Source organism: Pseudopipra pipra, chromosome 1 (assembly GCF_036250125.1).
Source record: "Pseudopipra pipra isolate bDixPip1 chromosome 1, bDixPip1.hap1, whole genome shotgun sequence".
Classification (NCBI taxonomy): domain Eukaryota; kingdom Metazoa; phylum Chordata; class Aves; order Passeriformes; family Pipridae; genus Pseudopipra; species Pseudopipra pipra.
This window is the reverse complement of record NC_087549.1, coordinates 134,176,328-134,199,992: the sequence shown is the minus strand read 5'-3', so window position 1 is coordinate 134,199,992 and position 23,665 is coordinate 134,176,328. Positions and strand designations below refer to the sequence as shown.

The window sequence follows — 23,665 nt, the reverse complement described above, 5'->3', positions numbered from 1 at the left end:
TGTCACTGTTCAGAAATTTCCTTGGGTTTTTTTTTCTATCTAAATAAGATGAAGTGCATCTTCCTCAGCATACTTCATGTGCTTTTTTAAGACAATCTTAAATGATTAAAGCATGCAATAACCTTTTCTTGCCTTGTGTCTCATCTTTCTTACTCATACCCTAGATCTTTTGAATGCAATGTACTCTTCCATAGCCTGGAGTTTGTTTGGTTAGGTTTTTGCCTGTTACTTTTTCTTAAATATTGGTTTTGAGGGAAGAGAATGAAACAGGGCATTTTTGTTTTAGTAAGTCATTGAAGTTTAAAGAGCAGTAATTGTATAGGTTCCACAAAATCTTTCTTTCCATGGCTGAAACATGAGCTTAACTCAGAAAATAGATTCCTTTCACCTCAGATTCTCACCCATTGAAACCGGTAGGTACTTTGCCATTGATTTAATTAGAAGTGGAATCCTTTCATTTGCTTTCTGTACCTTGAACTTAATCCTTTCTTAGATTAAAGAAACAACAAGTTACAACTTGATACACCCCGTGTAGACTTAATAGGGTTGTTCTTAGAATGTCCTGAAAAGGGATGTGGCATAAAAGTTGAGGCCCAAGATAAATAGGCTATTATTTTTTGTATTGACTAAGATGCCTATAGTCTTTAAAAAACTTTCCAATAACTGTTCGTATTTAAATGCCCTGTATTTAAAGGCCTATCATGCTTGTAATCAGCATAGTAGTTAGAAGTTAGAAGTTTTGAAAAATGAGCAAGTTGTCTTATTGTTATTTTTTAAGCTGGTTTGAATGAAGGGGAACAGGCAGCATATCTCAGTCTTCATTCTGCATTGTGCAGTCTGGGCACACCCACACAGCTGGATCCTCACTTCCTGAAAATGCCTTTTGACAGTTCTAGGAGCTGTCACCCACAGAGCAGAAGCCCCACTCAGAGCAGTGTTCTACCCATGGCAGTGTTTTAAGCTGATGTGCCATCCTGTGTGCTCTGGGAAATGAACTATGGACATATTTACTTCAAATGTTGAAATGATAACCACAAGCAGGGAGTAGGTTTGAAAGCTGTAAGATGGTAATGTATAAAGTACTGCAGCAGAACTTTGCCAAAGAATCAGGATTGTCCCATCACAATCAATATGCAGTAGTTATAACCTTATGCTGAAAAGCTGTGCAGCCACTGAACTTGTGATATAATTGTGATAGCTTCAAGAAGAGAGCATCGAGGGTTTTCTGTTCTCATTTGGCAAAAATGAACTATCCTTATATTAACCAAAATAATTTCTAACTCTTTGCCACTTAAGCAGGAGGATTATTTATTTGCATAGTGATAAATGGTAGGAGGAAAAGATTAAGATCTCTTTTTCCATTAAAATATTTATCAGCAGAGCCATGATTCCACTTCTTAACAGTTCATTAATTTAACATCACTTGAGTTGTTGAAGTGTTCGTGATGGAAGCTGTTTTCATCAGTCTGTTCTTAACTATGCATAGATTTTTCTTTGTAAATAATTTGGAAGAATACATTTGTGATGGATGATACTTATTTAAAAGGACACTTTTTTGGACTAGTGTATGTAGTGAAGAGAGGGCAGTTGCTGAGACAGCACAATTCAGACTAGGTGGTAGGGTCAGTGTCATGGTTTAACTCCAGCAATCAACTAAGTACCAGGCATCTGCTCACCCCCACCCAGCCTAGGTGGGTGGGGAGTAGAATCATAAAAGGGTAAAAACCATGGGTTGATATAAGAGCAGTTTAATAATTAAAATAAAGTAAAATTTTGTAATAATAATAATAAGAGACGTAACAAAAAGAGTGAGGAGTAAAACCCAGGTAAAACAAGTGATGCACAATACAATTGTTCAGCCCGTTTCTGAGCAGCAGTTGACCCCTCCCAGACAACTCCCCCCAGCTTATATACTGGCCAGGACCTTCTGTGGTGTGGAGCATCCCTCTGTCCAGTTTGGATCAGCTGTCCTGGCTGTGCTCCCTCCCAGCTTCTTGTGCAGCTCCTCATTGACAAAACATGGAGAACTGCAAAGTTCTTGACTTAGAGTAAGCACTACTCAGTGACAACCAAAACATCAGTGTGCTATCAACATTACTGTCATACTGAATCCAACGCACTGTACTCTACCAGCTGCAGAGAAGAAACTAACCCTAACCCATCTAACCCAGGACAATCATGGGAAGGCATGGCAGAGGATGATGCTCATGGTATTTTTGGGAGAGGAGAGCTCATCTGGAATAGTTCAGCTGTAAAAATAAGGTAAAAACTGAGAAGGTGGAGTATAGTATTTCAGGACTTGTTCTTGGTGCAGCCACTCAGGGAAATGTGTGTCCACTTCTGGATCCACACTTCAAGGAGAATGTTTAAAACTGCAGTTTTATCAGGAGTGATTAAAAGATTGGAAGGTATGGCTTACAGGGAAAGACTTTAAAGTGCTTAATTTATTTTGTTCACTAGAGAGAAAGTTCATGGGGTAATTTGATCATAGTCTATCAATACCCTCATAGAGAACAGGAAACTGGTAAGAGAGAATTCTTCTGTCTAGAGGGCTTGTGTAAAAAGATCAAATGGCTGGAAATCTAATCTCAATAAATTCTGATGGGTAAAGAGGCACATAGTTTATCCGCGCTCATAATTATTCACTGGAACATTGATGTTGTGGTGTGTTCTTCACTGCTGGACACCTGTAAAAGAAATTTAGATAGTTTTTCTACCACATGTTTTCAAGTTTAGGTACAGCTATTGAATCTAAAGCAGTAATTAATTCAGGGAAGGCTGTAGTTATACAGGAATAAGGCTGGATCATCACTGTCATCCTTCTGGCCTTGAAGACTATGTCTTTCTGTCTTTGTCATGCTGAGAAATGATTGTGCAGAAAAGCCCTAGGGAAGTTTAGAAGTTATATATTCATTATAGTCTGGCATGTGTGGAAGAAGATGTTGGCATAGTTTACTGTATTGAGCTCCCCAGGGTGTCTAAATTATATTAGCTTTCTTCATACAAATTAAGTTACTGGAGTAAAGACAAACAAATTTTGTAATTGTGTGGCTTTAGTGCTACTTATGCTAGGCTTTCTTACTTATCTTGCTTGATGTGTAGATCTGTTTACATGTAAGTTGTTGGAAAGAAAATTCTCAGCTGTACTTGCAATAACTTATTTTATTTTAATTTATTTTAATGTTCATTTGTATTGTTAAGACCATCTTTTAGATGGTGGTTCTTATCAGTGTGTTTCTCCTAGTTTCTTCTCCTTTCTCCTTTACTTCTTCCGAACACTAAAATTTCTGATCTCTAAAAAGAGAATATATTTCTTAAAACAGAAAAACAGTAGTCTCCCTATTGGTAGCTAACATTTATACTGGTTCTTGGATTAAGTAATATGTAATAATTTAGGGGAAATTGATGAAGTTCCAGAAAATCAGAAGAGTTTGCACTGTTCTTCTGCTAACTGGTTCTGGGAATGTCTTCCTCAGCTTGTGGTCACTTCAGACTGGGATGAATACTTTCCAAGTGCAAATGTAGGATGCTGCCCAGTTAACAAAAATTACTAGTCTGCGTTAGTCTTCTCCTTCTGTCTTTGAAAGCCACAGGTGGACTGTAGGCAGTCATTCTCCTTACTGTTTTCATGGATGTGGGAGTCAGGTGTGCTTGGTGGCTAACTCCTTCCAGATTTCTGGTCTTTTGGGTCTGAAGAACTCAGCATGAAATTAAATCCTGTTTTTCACTCTGCAAAGATGTGTGTGCATATAGACACAGACCCTCGTAAGGAATGTCAGTACCCAGTGCAAAGGGAGGTCCTTGCAGGCAGACCTTTTACAGCAAATATCATTTATCTGTCCCCTTTTGCACCACTGGTAGGATGACTAGTTCTGCTATATATATAGCACTTCTCTGGTGTAGGTGGTGACTCAGCAAGGACATGCTGTATTTTAAAGCAAATTATTCTGACTTATTCATCATGCTTTGCCTTTCTGTATGACTTATGTAAGCATCTCAAAGTACTTAAAAGTTAGGTTTCATTAAAATCTTTCTGAGGTAAGAAGTATAGCCATTGTACAGAAAAATAAATCAGCCAGACTGAGTTAGTGTTTCTCTTCTCTTTATGTAATGGCATGTCTTTCTGTGGAGCTGGGAATTGCTCCATGAAACCCTGCTTCACACTGTGCACTTCTGCACTTTGAGCTACTATGCAGAATGTGCAGGAGGCAAAGCGTAGAATATGTTGTTTAGTTCAATAATAATTACTCTGGCAATGTAACTGGTTTAGAAAGTGTGTGTGGTTTCTGTCATGTATACAATACGATTTTAATAGTTTCTGTGGCCTGCTTTTGCAAAAATGTAGAAGAAAGTAAGTGCTGTTGTTGGGTTATGTTTATAAGAATTTAAATATATCCCACTTAAACCCCTTCTCTCCCACAGTGTTCTCTTCACTGAGCCTCGGCCTTCTTCCTGAACGCTCAGCTACTCTGATGGTCTATGATGATGTAGTCCAGATAGTCTCAGGATTTCAAGGTATGCTGGCTTTTGGAAGTTGGAATTGAAATCTGAGGGGCACTAAACAAAAAGCCTGACAGCCTTATACTTTCTGAGCTCTGTCCTGTGTGTGGACTGGTATTCTGTGGGGAGTTCTGAGTTCCCTGAGGAATGCTTCTCTGTGGGATGGTTTTACCAAATTAATAGCTGAATTCATCCCTAGCTGCTGTGACTAGAGAATTCAAGTTACATGGTAATAAAGGAGTTGGGACTTCAGTGTGCTATTTGAGAGGTAGAGATTAAATTTCGTACACTATCTGTTGGATGTTTTTTCATGTAGCCTCATTTAACCATCCTTGCAGTAGACATTTTGTGATGTTCTTATTGTCCAAGAATTTTCTTTGGTTCCATTTTGTTTCTTGCTTCCTAGTGTGAATGACTTAAAATTTTGGGCACAGAAAAACTGAAAATTTATTGTATCTGCATTGTTGTATACCCTGTGTAAACTTGTTTTTCTTAAGTATTTCGTTGGACCCTTTGTCAGACTGCCTGCAAACACACATAGTACAGAATGAAACTTACTGTTTTAGAAAAATAAAGTTTGAAAAACTTCTTTGTAAGGCCAAACTCAGATGTTAAAGCAACTTTAGTATCAGTCAGATGAACAATGTTTTCTGAACTGCACAGTAAAGAATACAATATTCATCTGACTTAGGGATCCAATCTAAAATAGTCTAATTGATGTGATAGCTGAGGTTAACAAAAGAACAGAAGCTTTAAAAGATACCTTGATGAACCAGAACAAGGGGACCTCCTTTCTGTGAGCACTCTTATTGTGCATAAATGGTGTCTTATTCACATGTCTTATGCTTACCATCATTTTAAACTCTCCTGGATAGTTAATAAACAAGGGAATACTGCCCTCAATAATATTCCAAGATCACCTTGTTTTATCTGAGGGAATATGATACAATTATGCCTTCCTGACATTTTTTTTTTTTGAGTTAGAAACCATCCAGACGCAATAGGCTTTTCATTAATGATAGCACTAGATGTGACTGGAGCTGAAAAAGCATTAAATAAATTAGGTAGCTGATGAAATGCTCAGAAGAAGCTGGAGAACAGCACAGCTGCTGTACATATATTCTGCAATTGGAGACCTGACATTGTCTAATGGGGTAAATTAGATGGACAGTGAACTGTGTTGGACCACAAGGGCTTCCATTAGGCAAAACATGAACCATTGTTTACCAACAGCATTCTACTATCATGGTGTATTAAATACTCTTATTCTTTTGCAAATGTGCTAATATTATACAATTAACTGAAAAAGGACAGTATTTTCATGTTTACAGCTTCCTTCAAAAAATAGGTGATACTTTTAAAGGACTAGAGGGACATTTAACAGCTGAGTGAGACTCCTAAATATTTTCCACATGATGTTTCTCCCTTCAATGAATTGATCCGGTGTGTTCCCAATATATTTAAATTTGAATACTATAACTGGTTTTGCTGGGATAGTAGAGAAATAGGAAGAAGTTGGTACCTCGGGTATTATAAGGGTTGGAATTTGAACTCTCAGCCTTGCCCAGTAAAATCTATTTTATAGGTCCAGTCCACATTTCTTTTCTTGAGAATTCTCTTGTAATGAAGCCTAAATGAAAGACAGCCTAGACATTGTTCCAGTATTTGAATGGAGGCTCTCTAGTCTTGATCCAAAATCCTTGTGACCTAGTTTTTCTCTGTTATTTCTCCAATTTGCTTCCCAGTAACCTCGTGCTGCTTCAAAAGAGCTGATCAGGAATTACCTTAATGCAAAAATGAGAGCAAACCAGAACTCATTATACCAGGAACAGGCTGGCAACACTGGTGTTTGAAGCACCAGTCAAAGGGAAAGAATGGCCTGTCTTAGTACAGTAAGTTACCAATTGCATTTGAATAATTAATCAAGCAAGCAACTTATTATGCAATTGAGAAGTTTGTCTGAATTGATGCAGGCAGCTTCATTTTCATGATGGCATTACAATCCACTGCTGTGCTCTGTCAGTAATTGTGAGGGATGGAGCTTGCCAGCCACAGGGTCATTTAAGTTATTTAATACCAGCACAGTGATGAGCTGAACTTCAGCATTCAGTGAATGGGAGCTGTATGGGGACCCTCTGTCTGCCTCTGACCTATGAAACATGAGACATAATGAATTAGTGAGACTTCACATTTTACTTCACATGGATTAAAGCTCAAATGCTCGTGTTGTGCCACATGTCACACATCCAACATGACAAGAGGTGCCTTACAGGGACTCCTTGAGGTTAACATCTTCACTGTGCACTGGCAAACTGGAGCTGACAGCATTTGAATCATGGCTGATATGTTGACAGTGGGATGTTTAAAGAAGATCAGTGCTCAGCAGTCCTTTACCTCACGGCACTAACCAAGTGGAAAGAGCTCACATGCCCATTTTAGACTTGAATGTGTTTGGGTGTTATAAGTAAAAAATAGGTATCCTCAGTAATAGAAGCAATACTAGTAATCCACTCCCAATGATAAGTGATGACTTGCTGAAAAACACTCTAAGAGTCTGGTCAGCACAAGTTTCTCCAGTTTACCACTTCTAATTCCCTCAATAAGTCTATCCCCAAACATATACCCCGAAGTCCGCTATGACCTCTGGTAAAGGAGTACATTGGATTATCTTCTAGCAAGGTGCTGAGAGAAGGTGAAAGCCTTAGTAACTCCTTCCCTCACAAGCCTTTCACTGGTGGCTCCTGGTCCTCTGCCCCTTTGAGGTCTCTTGCTGGGTGTGGGGAGACCCAACTGAGAAGACGAGGGGAAAGTCAGGATGAGTGACAGGTTTTGGGTGAATATCAGTATGAAGGAGTTTGTTAATCTAGGGTGTGAGTTGACTGCTCTGCACTGATTTATTGTATGTGTATGCACTATCTACAGAGGAAGCTCTTTCTTCACCCTTAAAGCTTGTATTCAAGTTGATTGCACTGCTTGTTTCCTGCCAGGTTTAGGGCTTAGATGTAAGAACACTTTTTGCTGACTGTAGAATTCAAGGCCATTGAGGCTGGCTTCCTGAATCCTCCTTACCTAGTTAAAGTCTGGCAGCTCATGGCTCTCCCAGTACTAAAATCCAACCATTTTTTTAGTAGAAAGCCCATAAACTACTGTATTACAGACTCAACAACAGTTACTTTGTTTTTAATTTTTCATTAGTTGGTATCTTTGGAAATATAATACCACTTCCTGACTACTTGAATAATGCATCTTAACCAGAGATTTAGGCAGAAAATCCTAAAATTTTACATCAAACTGTTAGTGATAATCCTAATGCCAGTTTCTTTGTTGAGGTTTTTTTTCCTGTTTTGTTACTGTAGATGTTTATCCCCATGGGCCTTAAGAGTCTGCTCAGCAGTGCGGTCGGAGGTTTCTAGGTACCTGAGCAGATCTGTCCCTGAGGTACAGCAAACTGCTACAGCATTGCAGAGCACTCAGGAGATGAGTCTTTTCTGAGTTTGTTGCAGCCAATTTATTTAATGTTTTATATTGTTTTCCATTTAAGTCTAGAAATTGGATAAGGGAGATTTCTTCCCATGTCACATGGGTGCTGTTTAATGACTCTTTTAAACACTTTGGATGCTACCAGTCTTGAAAGCTTGCTGTAAACACTTAAATGTTTCAGAAATTAAAAAAAAAAAGTAATTTTATAGCTTTTTCTTGAAGAATTGTCAAAGAAATGACAGCTAAACAATGATCAGCTCTTTGGAGGTACTTACACAAAAATTTTTTTGGCCTATACAAAGGTTTTTACTGTTGAATTTTATGTTTTCTCATAGCTAGAGTTCCTGATAGAAAATTATGCAAGAACATTTCAGTCTCTAAGTTAATGACACTGGCAGTTATAAAGCTTAGGAGTGAGTCAAGCTCTATTCTTCCTCACAGTGAAGCTACATGTAACCTAAAAGTGCTGCCAGAGACTAACAGGGTAAAAGATGCAGAAATATATTGAGTTGACATCTTTGAATTGCATAGTCAAATGTGAATTAAGAAAAAAACTGCTTGCCTCTTGATTTTGTGCTGTGTGGGAAGTGTTCTGTGAGTATGCAAAATGAGCTCTGGAGAATACAATAGCTTTTGATTTAAAAATTAATTTGCATGTTGTGCACACAAACTTGCAGATGGAGTCTTGCTGTGTGTTGCTAAACAGTATTAATGGTGAGTATCCTTTGAAAAAAAACTATTGACTTTATAAACTGGGATTTAAATGAGACATGAAAGGCGTAGTGCATGAAACAGTCTTAAATCATATTTCAGCAAAGACCCTTCAATTAACACCTAGTGATCTTTAAAGAAACACTAACAGTATACAAGACAGAGGAAAAGAGAAATCTTACATGCCAAATAATCTGGTTCTGTTTACATGTGTTCTTTGTGGGGGAAAACATGGAAAATCTTTTCACTCAATGTTTAGCAAGTGAATCTTTTCTTCCAGTGATTTAAATAGAGTGACTGGTTTCAGTTCTGGAGATAGTCATCATGGCCAAAGTTTTGTGAAAACTAAATACAGAAATTACACAAGTTAATTGAGACTGCAGGTAGAATTGTCTTTTAGAAAATAATTTTAAAGAGTATAAACTACATTTGTCTTGCTATTTCAGAAAAAACAAAATTTAAACAAATATGGTGAACTGGATACCTTTCTAAGCTATCACGTGCCCTACCTCTAAACTTAGTTTTAGTTACAGTTATACTCATTAAAAGAAGCATGTAATGAAATGGGAGGTGATCTGGGAAAATAACATAGTCAGAAAAGCTTCTGACATTAGCTACTTCCACACTTTTGGTCTGTAATACTTGTGAAGAAATAATGGCAACTTCAAAATAAATGTAAAAATACTGGTTTTCCCTCTTTTTCATAATAGCCTTCTAATGTCTCTGTCCTTCTCAAACTACTGCAATTTATAATGAAAAAAAATGTACAAGTTCTTCCATAAATATCAACACCTAAATATTCTCCCCACCTTGGATATAAAGTCACTTTTAATATTTTCAGGTGCACGGACTCAGCCACAAGTTCACTTTCAGAGAAGATCTGTGAAATTACCAGAGAACACTAGCTACAGTGACTTGACAGCATATCTGACTGCAGCCAGTTCACCCTGGGAAGTGGACAGTTTCCCTTATTTGCAGGGATTAGAGGGAAATGGAACAGGTAACCCACTACTTTGGTTTTGCTCTGATTTCATATTGGTCCAGGGCTTGACTTTTGGTCCCTAATTTTTTCCATTCCCCATTCCAGCAAGAGTTCTTTTGAATTTGGGTGACATGTTAAGTTCAAATGCCCTACCAAAATACTGTTCCGATGAGCAAGAGGGCAAGGTCGGCTATCCCTTAAATGGGGCCACTGAATAGTAAATATGAAAACTCCTTGGCCTTGGGAGATCAGGAAAGTTGGTTACACTTATAGTTCAGAGCTGAGTCTCCAAATGCATTGCATGTGCACATACAAGATTCAAGATTAATGTGTAGGAACAAGAGAGAATTTAACTCAAGGATGCCATAGAATTCTTGTTAATCTTTTTTTCTAAAAGTAAATGAAATGCCTATATATCAAGGATTTAATACTGTATTGTTTCAATGGCCTCGTTGATACTTTTAAATCTAGCTTCCAGCCCAGATGTGCAAATTTGTCTAGCACCAAAGGGAAAACAATGAAAATTCATGGTAGAAACACAAACACTGTTAAATTCACAGTTATGATACATTTCTATGACTGCAACTGCCTGTTATTCTTCCACTTTTCATTCAGTCTTGATTGAAATATTTGGTGCTTTGTAGGTAAGAGAAAAATAGCAGAATCAGGCACAAAAGCCTTCAAATTCTTAAAATGCTGGTGTGACAAGGAGAATAATGTTTTCTCTGTGGCCGTATTGGGTTAGAAAGATATCAGTGGCCATGCAGTGTAGCAAGAGAGATTCAGGCTAGTGATTAGGAAAACCTTGCTATGGTGAGGATAGTTTAAGCTGTAGAATCAATTGCTTGAGGGTGTTGGACAGAGTTAGTGACTTGTGAGAATGGCATAGGCAGAGCTGAGCCTGCTTTGAAGCAGGCTGAATATTCCCTTGAGGTCTCTCCCTGCTGTTTCTCAGGATGCATTTACTTGTGATGTGTTGATCTAAGTGACTTTGAACACTAGGTCATGTGTGTAAAAGGTATCTTGCTAGCTTCTCCCTTCTTCCCTTTGTACAAATCTGCATATCTCCTTTTCTATTATAACGAGAAATGTATCTGGTACCTTACCCCATCCTTCTGTCTGCTCCAGTGAGTACATCTTATCCTATCTCATTCTATCTCTCTGTCATTTTCCTATTCTCATCTTCAACCTCCAATTTTCTCTGACTTTTCATACTCAGACACGATCAAATATCTCTATCCTTTTTAAAATGAAAGAATTCATTTGATCTCATTCAATTGTCTACTTCCTCATCTCCTTTCCTTTTATCTCTAAACCAACTGAAGAAACTGTTGACAACGTGTGTGGTATTTCTCTTTCCCAAATCTTTCCTTAGTACTCTGCAACCCATTCTTGCATTTATTTAGTGAGAACAGGTCTTGCCAAGGCTTCGGGTGATTCCATCTCATGGGAACAGCACAACTATGATATTGTCCTTCTCCTGTTTTACCTTCTATCCCCCTATAAAATATATGAGTGCATCTTTGGCTTTTTAGTCTTCTGTATGCTTGCATGACAGAAACTTTTTTACTTGAGCATAGGGATTCTGGATTTGACTTTTAGCCTTCAAGTAAAAGTATATCACAAAAGACCAAAATGATTTAATGGGGTTCTAAACACAAGAAGTGCCTTGTCTTCTGAATACTGTAGTATTCCATATAATGTAATACAGACTACAAACACAAGATATTGTAATATATACTATAATATAGGTAAAATGTCCTCGGTCTTTAGTAGAAGTTTCTCTTGATGTGGAAACATGACACTTTAAAACCCTAAAGTTGGATTGACTTTCTATGTCTGCATCTCCAAGTGACTTAGTGAAGACTTTGCCTGGAAAACTTCTGAAGGAATAAGAAATTTGGTCAATACCTGCTGAGGATTTTTTAATATTTCTGTTCTCAAGAGAAAAAAAAGTACAAGTTTTAGAATTCCAAAAACCTTAGCATTAATTGGCATGGGAAATTTGGGGATTTGGCAGAACACTGCCTCTTCCCTCTCTCCCACCTCTCCTTGCCCCCCAGTTACTCCTCTGTGCTTTCACAGTTTATTTACATATCTGTAGGGTTTTTGAGAGGTCCCTTCATTTGTTTCAAACAGATCAGTTCTCTGGCTAGTATTTGTCCAGAGTAGTTTTAGCTAAAACCTGTTCTCTATTACTTCAACAATTATCATAAAATCCCAACTGGGTGTTGAATTAGTAATATGGAGCAGTGAAAATTTAATGCATGAATCAGCATGTTCTAAATATAAAAATTTGATGAATTTCATTGCAAGTAGTGACAAGCCTGTGTAGTGTTAGCTTATTGTTTATATTAATCACCAGCTGGAGAGCAGTAGGATGATTTCACAAAATCTTGTCTTTTTAACCCAACTAAACAAAACTTTCCATCTTCTGTATCAATGGACCAAGCTGACTAATAACCATTACTCCTCCTGCTCTTGTAGGCTGCTTGTTTCTTTATAAAGAGTCGCATCCAAAGTGACAGTGGATTCTCCTCTGATTATTTTTAGAGCTCTTTACAGGTCACCAGATGTCAAAAATGACAAGAAATAAATGAGAGCTGACATTTATTGAAGTTCCATTCCCATTTAATCTGTGTGTGTGCACTTATCAGTTTTATAGGATGCGAGAGTTTCATAAGCATTGATTTCAATTTGCCTTCACAACAGAAAAGAGAAACATTTTATCTTTTTAATGAGCATTAACATACTGTACAAGGTGGCAAAGTGAAAAATTATTTCTTCTTGCTAGAGATCAGTGGATTTCAGAAATTTCTTCATTTTGTACTATAACTTGTTCAGCCCAGTACTGAGCAAAGTGTCAGTGCATCTCAAGTAAAAAAGATGCAAGCAGTGTTTCACCATCAGAATGCTTTTTCTGGGACTGAAAAGTCATTTTTACAGATACATGCTTTATCAAGACAGTAATAAGAGAAAAATTCAAAACTTTTAATATCTAAAAATATGTAAAGTATAAAGCACGATTTAATATTTTATATTAATCTAAACTCAGAAGTTTTACCTTTTTGCAGTTGGATTTGCATAAGCCAGAACATGGTCAGGTTACAATGATCAGCCAAAGGAATTAATTTCTCTGATACCAGCCTGAGGACCTTACTGGCCCAAGTCTTGGGAACAAGCATCAATTTGACAGAAGCTAAAGGTGCATGGCAGAGGCAGTGTATTGAACAATCAGGAATAAAGGAACAACTTTTCCCTCACCATTTCGTTCCTCTGTCTTACTGTTTCATATTCTAAGGTGTTTAGGGTATGATATTGTGAACCATTGAAGCCTGTAATATACAGATGCATGGGCAGGCTGGCAACTTTCTCTTATGCCCTAGCTGAATTTTCAAACCTCATATTCTATTTTCAGTCTTTTAGCTCTGTGGCTCTCTTATATGGCCCTCTTCACAGAGCCTGTTTTCTCAGCTCTTCAATCCCTCTGTAAGAAAAGCATCTGCACCTCCATTCACAGTTGGTGAAGGCAGCGTGTGTGTCCCTTGCATGTCAGCTATGCAACACTGACACTCGCCTGAAAACCTGGGGAAAGTGTGTGTCAGAGTAGATGCTTTAGTAAATAAGCCACATACAAGGTTCCTTGTGGTTATTTTCCATTTCTTCAGTTTGGCACCTCTTGCAAAATCTAAGGAATTTAAAGTTCGGAGGAGTTTTGTCACGTTTTTTTCCCTTCCCTTTACCACTCCCCGCCCCTTCCTTTCCTGGTGATATCTTAACTTTGGTGAGCTGTTATTCAGAGATATCAAATTTAGTAAAGGCCATGCCTTGAGACTTACTCGCTGTTATGAGAAATCATAAAGGTCTCACTGCTTTCCCACCATTCCCTCAGGTGTACTTATCCTAATGAACACTGTCACTGAGATGCAGCGTGTTCCTGAGAACCCCTTGTTGTGCCACCACTGCTGGGTGTGAATGTGCTCCCACAGGCAGTTTATGCAATGTAAGGCACCAGGGTTGCAGCAGGGGCAGTACCCCCTCTCTGCCAGCCAGGCACCCCTCTTCCTCCTTTCTGATGAGCCCCTCAGCAGGACAAGCAGCTGCAGAGCCCCTGGAGCCAGCACAACCGAGGCAGCAGTGATGGTGCTCTTAGCAGGCATGTGGGCCTGTGGGGCTCAAGCCCCTTGAAAAACTGGAAGCTCCAAATCTTCCAATTAAAACTACTCCCACTATTGCTTTGAGCTCCAGATCTCTTTTGTTTTAAACCTCAAGTTTGGGTTTTTGTCACTCGAGTAGATAGATACATCTGGGGTATTTATCCCTGTCATTGGTTCATTTGGTTAAATGATTGAAGGGTTATAATGCATTTTTAAATCATGTTGTTATGAAGTAACATTCATTGGCATGCAGTTTAAACATGAAGAATAAGTATATTCTTACATAGATAACACTGTATATCCTAATAATCCATTTAGGTTCTTTGCAGTGAAAGGCCAAAGGAAACGCAGCCTGTTATTCTTAAACACGTGGCCGATTATCCTTCCAGTGCCGCTGTTTATTTAGGTGTTTGTAGTTATGATATATGCATGTAAGGCTATAATAAAGACTTGTAAAATAATTTGGTTTTGTTGTGATTACGGCTGTGATAGTCATACAGATTTATTTAGGATTAATTAAGAGGAGAAAATGTATGCAGGGGATTTTTACGTTGTAGTTTTCTTGTCTTTAGATTTTTTCCAAAATTAAGTGAAAAACAGACCCATATACATCTTTCTTGGAGTTTGTGGTTTGGGGTTTTTTTTGGCAGGGGGAGGGTTGTTTGTTGCTTGCTTGGTTGGTTGGGGTTTTTTTTTCTGTAAGGCAGGGAGGATTGCTGCTACCATCCCTTGAGAATTGTGTTGAGGCACTACTGCGGTGTTGAACCACAGGGGCGTATCTTAAATTCTGGTACCTTCTGTAGTCACAGTGTTCATTCCCTCTCTTGGTAGGAAACAGCACTAGGTATGACCTCACCCCTGTCACTGCCGTCAGCGTTCATCTCCTCAGCAGCGATGGGACCCCCATCCCTGTGAATGGCCCCATCTATGTAACAGTGCCTCTGCCAGCAAACAGCAACTTGAAACACAATGCACACGTCCCAGCATGGAGGTTTGACCAAAAATTTGGTAGGTAACATCTCATTGTGGTTCCCTAGATGGCTTCACGTCTCTGAATCTGGTGTCTCACTGCATTTATTATGTTAATATAATAAGGTCTTCACTGGAGTGTACAGAAACCTGTTTTCTGTCTAAACAAAGCAAAGATTGAGTTTTACTTATCAAGTAATATATATACAAATATACTTGACTAGCATTGTGTGCCACTTTTAGACAAATTTTTTTTGTAAATGCACCATTTTGCAATTATTAAGTATTTTATTTAAAAACTATCTTGCGAGAACTGGATTTCACCCACAGACTGAGAAGCAGAGAGATGTATTCACTATGGCATTGAATTGGAAGTCTGGAGAAATGGAAACTTGCCTTATCTTTGTCAGCAGCCAGCTATCTGACCTTGGGTCCCTCTCTTGTCTCGCGTTCTGTTTCCTGCCTGTCAGAGAGGAAACATAGTACTGACTTCTTTTGTAAATCACTTTGAGATTGACTAATACTATCAAGGAAAATACATGTAAATAAATTTTAAAAATATTTAAATATAAATAAAAGAATTTTTAAAAAGAAAAAAGCAGGAAGGAAAATTCATTAAATATTTTGAAAGGACAGAATGACTAATCAATAAAATCTGTAAAAGCACTGTTCTTTATATTGCAGAATATTGTTTGCCATTGTGAACAGGAGTTTTCCCAGAAATTTGTAGTTAAGCTATCTTTTTTTAATTTATTTTCTTTATTTTGTTGCTTGCTGGTATACTGTACTGGCCTTCTTTACAGCTTCAAAGTTTAAAGGATTAAGGAGTGCGTAAGTTTGTCCTGGTGATCCACCTTCAGTTGTTGCACTATGTTTTCTGAAATATATACCAGAGGATTGTTAAGAAACAGAAGAGTGGAAGGTGAGAAAGGTAAATGCTGTGAGTCAGGAAGATAGGAAAAAAAAGGAGCCAGAAATATGGATCTGTATAGACAATTTCTGGGCTTTGTCCCTGTAAGGCAAGTATTTTGAGCCAGTTGATGATCACATCCAGAAGCAGAGCAATGAGCACGAAAGCAACATGTTGGAGGAAGGGAGGAAGAGAGAGGTGAAGGGGAAAATAGTGTTTTTGCTTCCTTCCTCCCTCTGTTTGCTGAAAAAGGTGATGTATGCCTATGAATCTTTTGTCAGAAGCTGGCTGTATTAGAGAGTAAAGCAGCAGGATTTAATGAAAAGTAAATTTGAATATTATATAAAATGGAATAGTAGAAAAAGAGTGCAGTGAATGGATTTGAGGTTCCCTTAACTGTGGAAATTACACTCTTCTTCTGTCCTGGCAGCAAGTTTTGCTACATTCTTCCTGAAACTGATTTTGATTTGTGATTCTCGAAACCATTTTGTTTTCCCTTGTTCAAAAAAAGACAAGGAAGACTGACTCACATTTACTTTCCCCAGAAGAAGCAGTCCTTCCCCAATCCTTCCTGTCAGCTCTAGAGGTTCAGTCTGCCTTATTGCTACTTATTTATTGCTAGTAAAATGGTTCTGATTTTGATTATGGAGCTTTCTCATTTATGGCCAAATTTCCATGCCCCTGCAGTGAGGCCACAAAAGCTCTTTTTTAGTATGGAATATGATTTTTACTTTTGTCTATAAAGAGCTAGTTATCCTATTGTGTGCAGTATATATTAGTATAGATCAATACAGCTTAGTTAATGTTGCAGGCTGAGGCTCCCAATCTTGAGACAAGTCCAGCCTTATTTGATTCATGACAAACTACTAGACTTACTTGTGTTTTTGGAAGGAGAAGGCATGAGGGCTGCTAAACAAAATCTTTGTTGGGACACTTAGCTTCACAAAGGTGTGGAGAGGAAGATATTGAAGGCCTTATGCTTTGACTCCAGCTCACACTTCAGCTGAAGTAAGCATCTTTCCGTGCAACCAGAAATCTTGAACAAAGATGCATTTTAAGCCCTGCCTGCAGCATGCCAATTCTAGTAGAATTTTGGCCACATCCCAACCAATTTAAATTAGAGTAGCCTAATTTAATAAATATACCAGCCACACTATCTTGTGCGGGCTACATTAGCACCCTAAGGGCTGTCAAAGTAGCCATGTGTAGCATGAACATGGTGGTGTCCTGTCATTCCCCACCCTGATGTGCTTGGATGTGAAAGGAGGAGGATGGATAATGACTGGGATGGCTCCATGCTGGAGAAATCCTTAACTGGCAAGTAAGTTGTTGTAACCCATTTGCATCATCAGATCTGTGCCTTGTCAGGATAGGACCTCTAACCTTATTATTCTGATTTTGTCTTTCATTTCAGGGCTGCTTTTTTCCATGCTAGTTATATTGAGGTCTCTCCTTAATAGATTTTCAGTGGCTTAAATTTTCACACTTGTATCTGAACATTGAATAAATGCCAGAGATGGAAAACTATGACTGTATTACCAGGCACTAACACAGTGCTTCTCTCTCATGTATTAGCAGTACAGTGGGTGCTTGTTCGTGCAAGCCATTGTTTTTGTTTAGAAACCATGTGGTTGTCATCATTACTGCATGAAGAACAATTTCTGCTCTAAAAAGCAGAAATATTTTTCACTTTAGAGGGAGTGGAGAAGGGACAGAAATGCTGCAAATATATTTTAGTCCTTAAAATCTCATATGTTTTGCTGACCTCATGATGTACTGATATGAACCCAGAGGCATCTGATTGGAAGTGCAGAGATTTTTATAGTTTCTACAAAAGTGAGGCATATGATGGCTGCCAAAAATAACTAATGGCTTTTTGGGATGTTTACCATAAACAATCTGTATTTTCATGACCATGGTTTCTGTCCTCGGGAGAGAAGGGGGAGAAGCAGCATAGTCTGCTTAATGCTGAGAGTGGCTCCACTCGCACTGATGAAACACGCAGACAGAAAATATAGCCTGACATCAAAATAAGACAATCTGCTGCATCTATTTTATAATGTTCCAAATGAGATTTTTCGTTACGAAACAAACTTACTGCCTTATGTGCACAGCAGGCAAATTAAATTAAAGCAGTAATACCTTTTGGAATAGTTAATAAAATGAAGATCAGCTATCAATGCCCTGGAGATGTTTTAAGGGTAAATGAACCTTGTTAAGGTTAAATCTAACCTTGTTCTTGTGTTGGTGCACCACAGTTTTCTGCAGCATTTCTTAGTGATTGTAATAGTAAACACAGACACATTGATGTTATAGAGACATATATGCTAAAATGCAATTTAATCATTCCATGTCTCTTGTGTTTCACACTACTGTGGGAGAGTGGTTTTATTTCATAGCACACACTTAAAGGTTTGAACTTAGAGAAATGGATTTTCATTTCTATAATCAGGATTGCTTTGTGAGGTTTTCTAGGGTTTTGGGGTTTTTTCCCTGCCAAGTGCTGTCTTGTTTTTCTCAAAATCTAAAGAGGACTGAAAAACTTTCTTCCCTTTATCCATAAACAGATGGTTGGGATCATGACTTCTCTGAATATTTGCCTTGATGTCAGTAGGATTTACAGCAATATAATTAATCTCTCTGTTCTTGGACACCAAATTTCTGTTCAAGACTTCTTTCTAGCCTTGTCCTCTTCAGTCAGAAATAAATACCACAGATCCCAGTAGAAATGAAACTTTGTACCTCATGTGCCATCTCCAGCTCCCACCAGCTGGACTGAATAACACAGCATTTGCTCAGCTGTATTCTCCTCAGTCCCCATTTAAATGATTTTTGGGTCTTTTTGATGTTAAGGTGTCTGGTTTTCATTGGATTCAGTGAGCAAAACTCTATTCTCCATTTTAAGTCCTCAGTTTCATCCTGTGTGTGGTATGGAGGCACCTAGACCTCTAGCTCCACAATTGGAGCTGTATGTAGGACTTCATAATATTACCAAATATTCCAAAGTGCATACTACAGAAATGTGATTTATTAATATGATGCAGCTGCTAGTTTATTAATCCCACCAAATAACAGGAAAATATTCTGAACACTGTTTTCAGCTTTGTGTGCCAAAGGACTCTGTAGGGAAGGGGTCAAACCTCCACTTTTTCGTTCATCTTCCCTAAAATGTGTTATTTCTTGCACACTACATGTAAATGAAGTTCAGAATACTGTTCTTCTGTTATTCTCCCCAAGCACTTGGTGTACATCTTTGATGTGACCTTGTTATCTTTAAATGACTAGCTTTCTTGAAAAGGATGTTTCCCCAGTGCCTGAAATTTCAACCATGCGTTATTGTAAAGTGGTGGCAGAATATGGAGATTAGTATCTTGGGAAACTCTTTATAGCTTTATGAAACACAGTACTTTATGTACTCTGCTGTTCTTGGTCAGTGCTTTCTGACTGCATTTAATGCCATAATAGAGTTCTAAATACATTTAAAAGCCTGGTACTTGCTTTTTCTAGTTGACGTCCTGCCTTCACTGGTAAAATTTCCATTGATTTTTGTAGTCAGAATTTCCTGGTGTTCCTTCCTCAGCAAAATGAAGATAATGTTTTCTGTGCTCAAAAGAAGTCATGGGGATATACTTATGTATGAACAGGATCGGTGCCTACTTAAACTTGACTGCAATATGGTTTTCCTGTATTTCATGGAGGTGACAAGATGCTTGTTTTTTGTTCATAATGTTTATAGGGAGAGAGCGACAGCTAATGTCAGGCAGAGAATGTAAGAGGATTACTGTACCTCTACCTGTCTAGTTCACTGCACATTGTTTGCAAATAAGTTGATTTGTAAAATTCTCTGATTTAAGCTTCCCATGTGGTAGCAACAATAATCCACCCACTTAAAGATTGACTTACAGTTTAAAAATAAAATGTGTTTCCTTTTGTTGTGAATGTAATTAACTTCTGATTGCCACCACATTCATACCCTGCATGAGACAGAAAATAATCATTTAACAGAAACATTCTCAGTCCATCTCTTGATCTGACACTGAGTGTGAGCCCCTGAACTTGGATAGATGGCCTGAATTTGGATTGCAGGCAGCTGCACACACGGCCTGGGACTTCATGCACTTCTCCATGGGTTTCATTGGGTTTTCTATGTGTAAGAAATGGACGTGCTTAGGAAATCACGTTCCTCACCCCCAAAAGCTTGATTTTCATATAATCAGCTCCAGAACACATGGATCTAGACCAGATTCACTGGTAATATGGAGATTTGTTTGCAAATTGCAAGGAGAAAACGACAAAAGCTCATAGTTCCACTATTTCTGTAGTTTACAAATTCCTTGACAATTTGATTTTGACTTCCTTTTTTATCTCAGCTGTGAAGGTTAAATTATTCTTTAAGACTAAATACACTAAGGAATACAAATTCATAACTAACTGCTCTCAAAGAATTTCATATTTTGTGTGTTGCCATAGAAATTGCAGCTACCAAATCCAGCTTTTTACCATGTACGATGTCTACATAATAGGTGCAGATATAATTGCACAGTATTAGACAGACCTCATCACTGAAAGGAAAAGAAGCTCTTCCTCCAGTCCTTCACAGTGTAGCTCCCTGAGGTATGTTTTCACTATCATGATTGCTCTGGAGAGGATCATAGGAGACAGTTGTGTTTATTTATTAATATGTGTGTTTCTAAAATGGATGTTGTGGCTTACACATGTGAAAGTGATGTGAATGAGTTGTTTAATCCTCTCCCCACCCCATACACCATCTGAGTTGCATTTATGGCAAAGCAGACGTGGTATGGCATGATGGTGGAGCTTAAGGGGACATTGAAGGAATCAGGTTGGTGCCAAAGTGTAGTGATATGTGCAAATAATCTACTAATATGTAGTCAAGGAAATAGAACTGGAAAGAAATCCCATGGCTTCTGGGAGCAGGTTTTCATGCTATGTGTTGTATCATGTACATGACCCTGTAGCTCCACCTACAGAAGCCATGGAGCAGAAGATGGGAAGAGGTGGACAACAAAACTTCCGAAGTGGAGAAAAGACGTTTGTGCTTGTGCAGTTACAGAGTTTGAAGAGGACCTAGACATTGGTGGAAATCCAAGCAGGAGTGCATAGAGCAGGAGTGGGAAGTGTCTGGGAGGGGCTGGAAGAGGCTCAGGAGGACCTGGGACAAACTTCCTCTGCAGCCTTGTGATAGATCAAATCCCATTATGCATCTGCTTCCACTTCCAGTTTGAAAAATAGAAGCTGAATGTGAGTGTGATGTGAGGCTGAAGGAAGGAAAAGGCATGCAGTGTTTTGAATTGCTTTGTGCTTCTATTTATTACTTGTTCTAATAATCTTGTCAGTAACTGACTGAATGTGATTAATAATGTGGTAAAGCAAATTTTGAAGGCGGTGTCTTTCACGTACACCAGTAACGAGGGATGGTGGTGCAGCAAGCATAACTAAGCTTTTCCTTTTGAGGTACAATTGTTAACCAGTAATTACGTATGGAATTAATTTTCTTTAATAAGTCTCTTCTGTTCTGGCGTGCTGGAAGGAAATACTGAGAGGACCAAAGCAATGCAAACAGTTCTGTGGACAACATGCCCTGCCTTCTGCCCAAATGTAATTAAGATATTAAATATCGAAAACTATTGTGTTCTTTTGTTAAACACTTGACAGGTGATTTTAAGGGGAAAAATGAGAAAAGATGGCAAAACCCACAGAGCTTCTCAGACATGAGCAGTAAATCAAACCATCAGATTTCCTTGCCAAAATCTTCAAGGTATGATGGTAAAAGCACTTACGTTATAGTACACCAAATAATAATGGTGCTACTAGAACAGGAGCAGAATTTAGCCCTGAAAGGTAAGAGTAGAATAATAATGAAAGTATGGGCTCAGAGCAGGGATGTTTATTTTTTGATATCGCCTAGCAACCCCAAAAGCAAGATTGTAATATTGACTTAAATACTATGAATTTTTAAACCCGTGTGTATAGAGGGGAAGGCGAGGAGGACAATAAGCTCTACCAATATTCAAGAAGGAATTTTTCAACTTCAATTTCAGTGGCTTTTAGCTTTTTAGAAAATGAATAGAAATAAACCAAAAATCTCATCCTTCTGTAGTAAAACTTCCCCTGCTGATGCAGATTAGAGGTGATTTTTGGTTGGAAGAAGAAATCTGATAAGCAGCTTTCAACTGGTGGAATGAAAAGCTACAATTTATGTATGTCAAAACATGCTTTAGGAAGTTATTTTCACAAACTTGCCCTTGATTAACTCTTCATAATAACACTGCCCTTTGAAGTGTCTAAATCAATTACTTCTAGAAGCACTGTTAGTATGTTTTGAATCTCCTTTGCTGTCCCACACTGTCTGATAACAACCTGCTTCATTCCTTTTGACACCTATAGCTCCATTTAACTGTGAATCTGCCTAATCAGAAGAGATCAATGCTGAAGGAAAAGCACTTCTCATTAAGGAATATTTATTTAAAACATCTATGCTATTTAGTAGTACACTTAAAAGTATCTTTCTTTTCTTTCCAAAGCTCTTTTGTCCAGGGAAGATAATCTTGTGAATAAAAATGAATTCATATAATGGGATTATGTTTAATTTGCTCTCTTACTAATTAAATCCTCTTATTTGTCAAACATATTGGATGAAAATAATTCATGTTGTAAATAGCACAGTTTTGGTTCCCTGCTTCAGTGGGATTGGATGATCCTACTGCTAGTTTAAAGAAACAACATAAAAAGCAAACAGTATTTGATCAGTGGGAGAGTTTTCTACAAAAAATTCACATCTATAAGTAATTTATGGAAATAAACCACCATAGCTACCATATATTTAAACACTAGCAATATTTAGGCTTTATGACTCTCCTTAGGGGAAGCTGCTGGCTACAACACACTCCTCTGACAGTCATTTACCAGAACTGTTTTGATCAGTGATAGAAAGAATACACAGTCAAAATCAGCAGAAGTCCCTGCAGATCTAGGAGGCTCTGGAATGGTCAGCTTGGGAAGTTAAACCTGAAGTAGTCATCATTATATATCTTCCCAGAGACCCAAGCTCTGTGCTGAGATGCCAGCAAGCAAACTCCCCTCACAACCAGAAGACAAGAAGAGAAGAGTTTATCTCCTTTCTTCTTGACTGTAACAAGAGTCATAGACATCTCTCTCTAGAGGAGATGGCCTGGTGTGGCAGCCCTGCCTGGACAAAGTGTGATCCTGCCTCACGTAGGCCAGTAGGAATTTTGCCATTTGCTTGAGCTGGAGCAGCGTGGGATTGTCAGCATGCACAGTCACACACATGGAAGCCACAGAGACGTACGATTCCCTGGATTTCACTACAGATTAATTTAAAATCATAAGGTCTACCTCTAAAATACGGAAGCAATGTCTTACTCAGAGGCATCCTGTATCTAGAACACACAAGCAGATCCATTCATGCTGCCTGGTTCCAGCAAGCTGTCACATTGAATAGTTGGTGTCTTTGAAGACAACAGGACATCTATTTTCTGGGCAGAGCAGCCGTACGTGCAGTGACCTGATTGTGCAGGGAAATAGTCTAGAATAGCTGTTCTGTAATGGCTTCTCTGCAATAGCTGCCCATCTGGGCACTCTCCTTGCTAAAAGTGCCAGTTTCAGTCTGATTCAGAAGTAAATTAAATTAAATTAAATTACAAAAAGGCATTTTTAATGCAAAATGTGTGTTGAAATGGAGATTTAATGTGCAAACCTTTTGCTGTTAAATTTACTCATGATAACCCCTCCTTGTCCCCACTGGCAAGTCCTAAAAACTTCCAGAGATAAATAAATGTGTTCATCAGTATCAAAGTTACTGCAAAGTATTAAGATGCTTCTCTCTAGCAGAATTTATTTCTCCTGCTCTGCTGAAATCTTGGACTTGTTTCTGATATTTTTGCAGCCAGATGGAGCTCAGCTTTCTTTATCTGA

The 23,665-nt window shown here is 38.3% G+C and overlaps 1 protein-coding gene across 2 annotated transcripts in view; it reads left to right on the top strand.

Annotated features, from left to right (window-relative positions):
• FAM171A1 (family with sequence similarity 171 member A1) overlaps nt 1–23,665 on the top strand; it is an 89,100-nt gene that overhangs the window by 53,314 nt on the left and 12,121 nt on the right. For both annotated transcript variants that reach the window (XM_064678623.1, XM_064678631.1), the window contains 3 exons: nt 4,423–4,515; nt 9,533–9,691; nt 14,662–14,838. In XM_064678623.1, the coding sequence (XP_064534693.1) occupies nt 4,423–4,515; nt 9,533–9,691; nt 14,662–14,838 (429 nt within the window). The remainder of the gene's footprint in view (nt 1–4,422; nt 4,516–9,532; nt 9,692–14,661; nt 14,839–23,665) is intronic.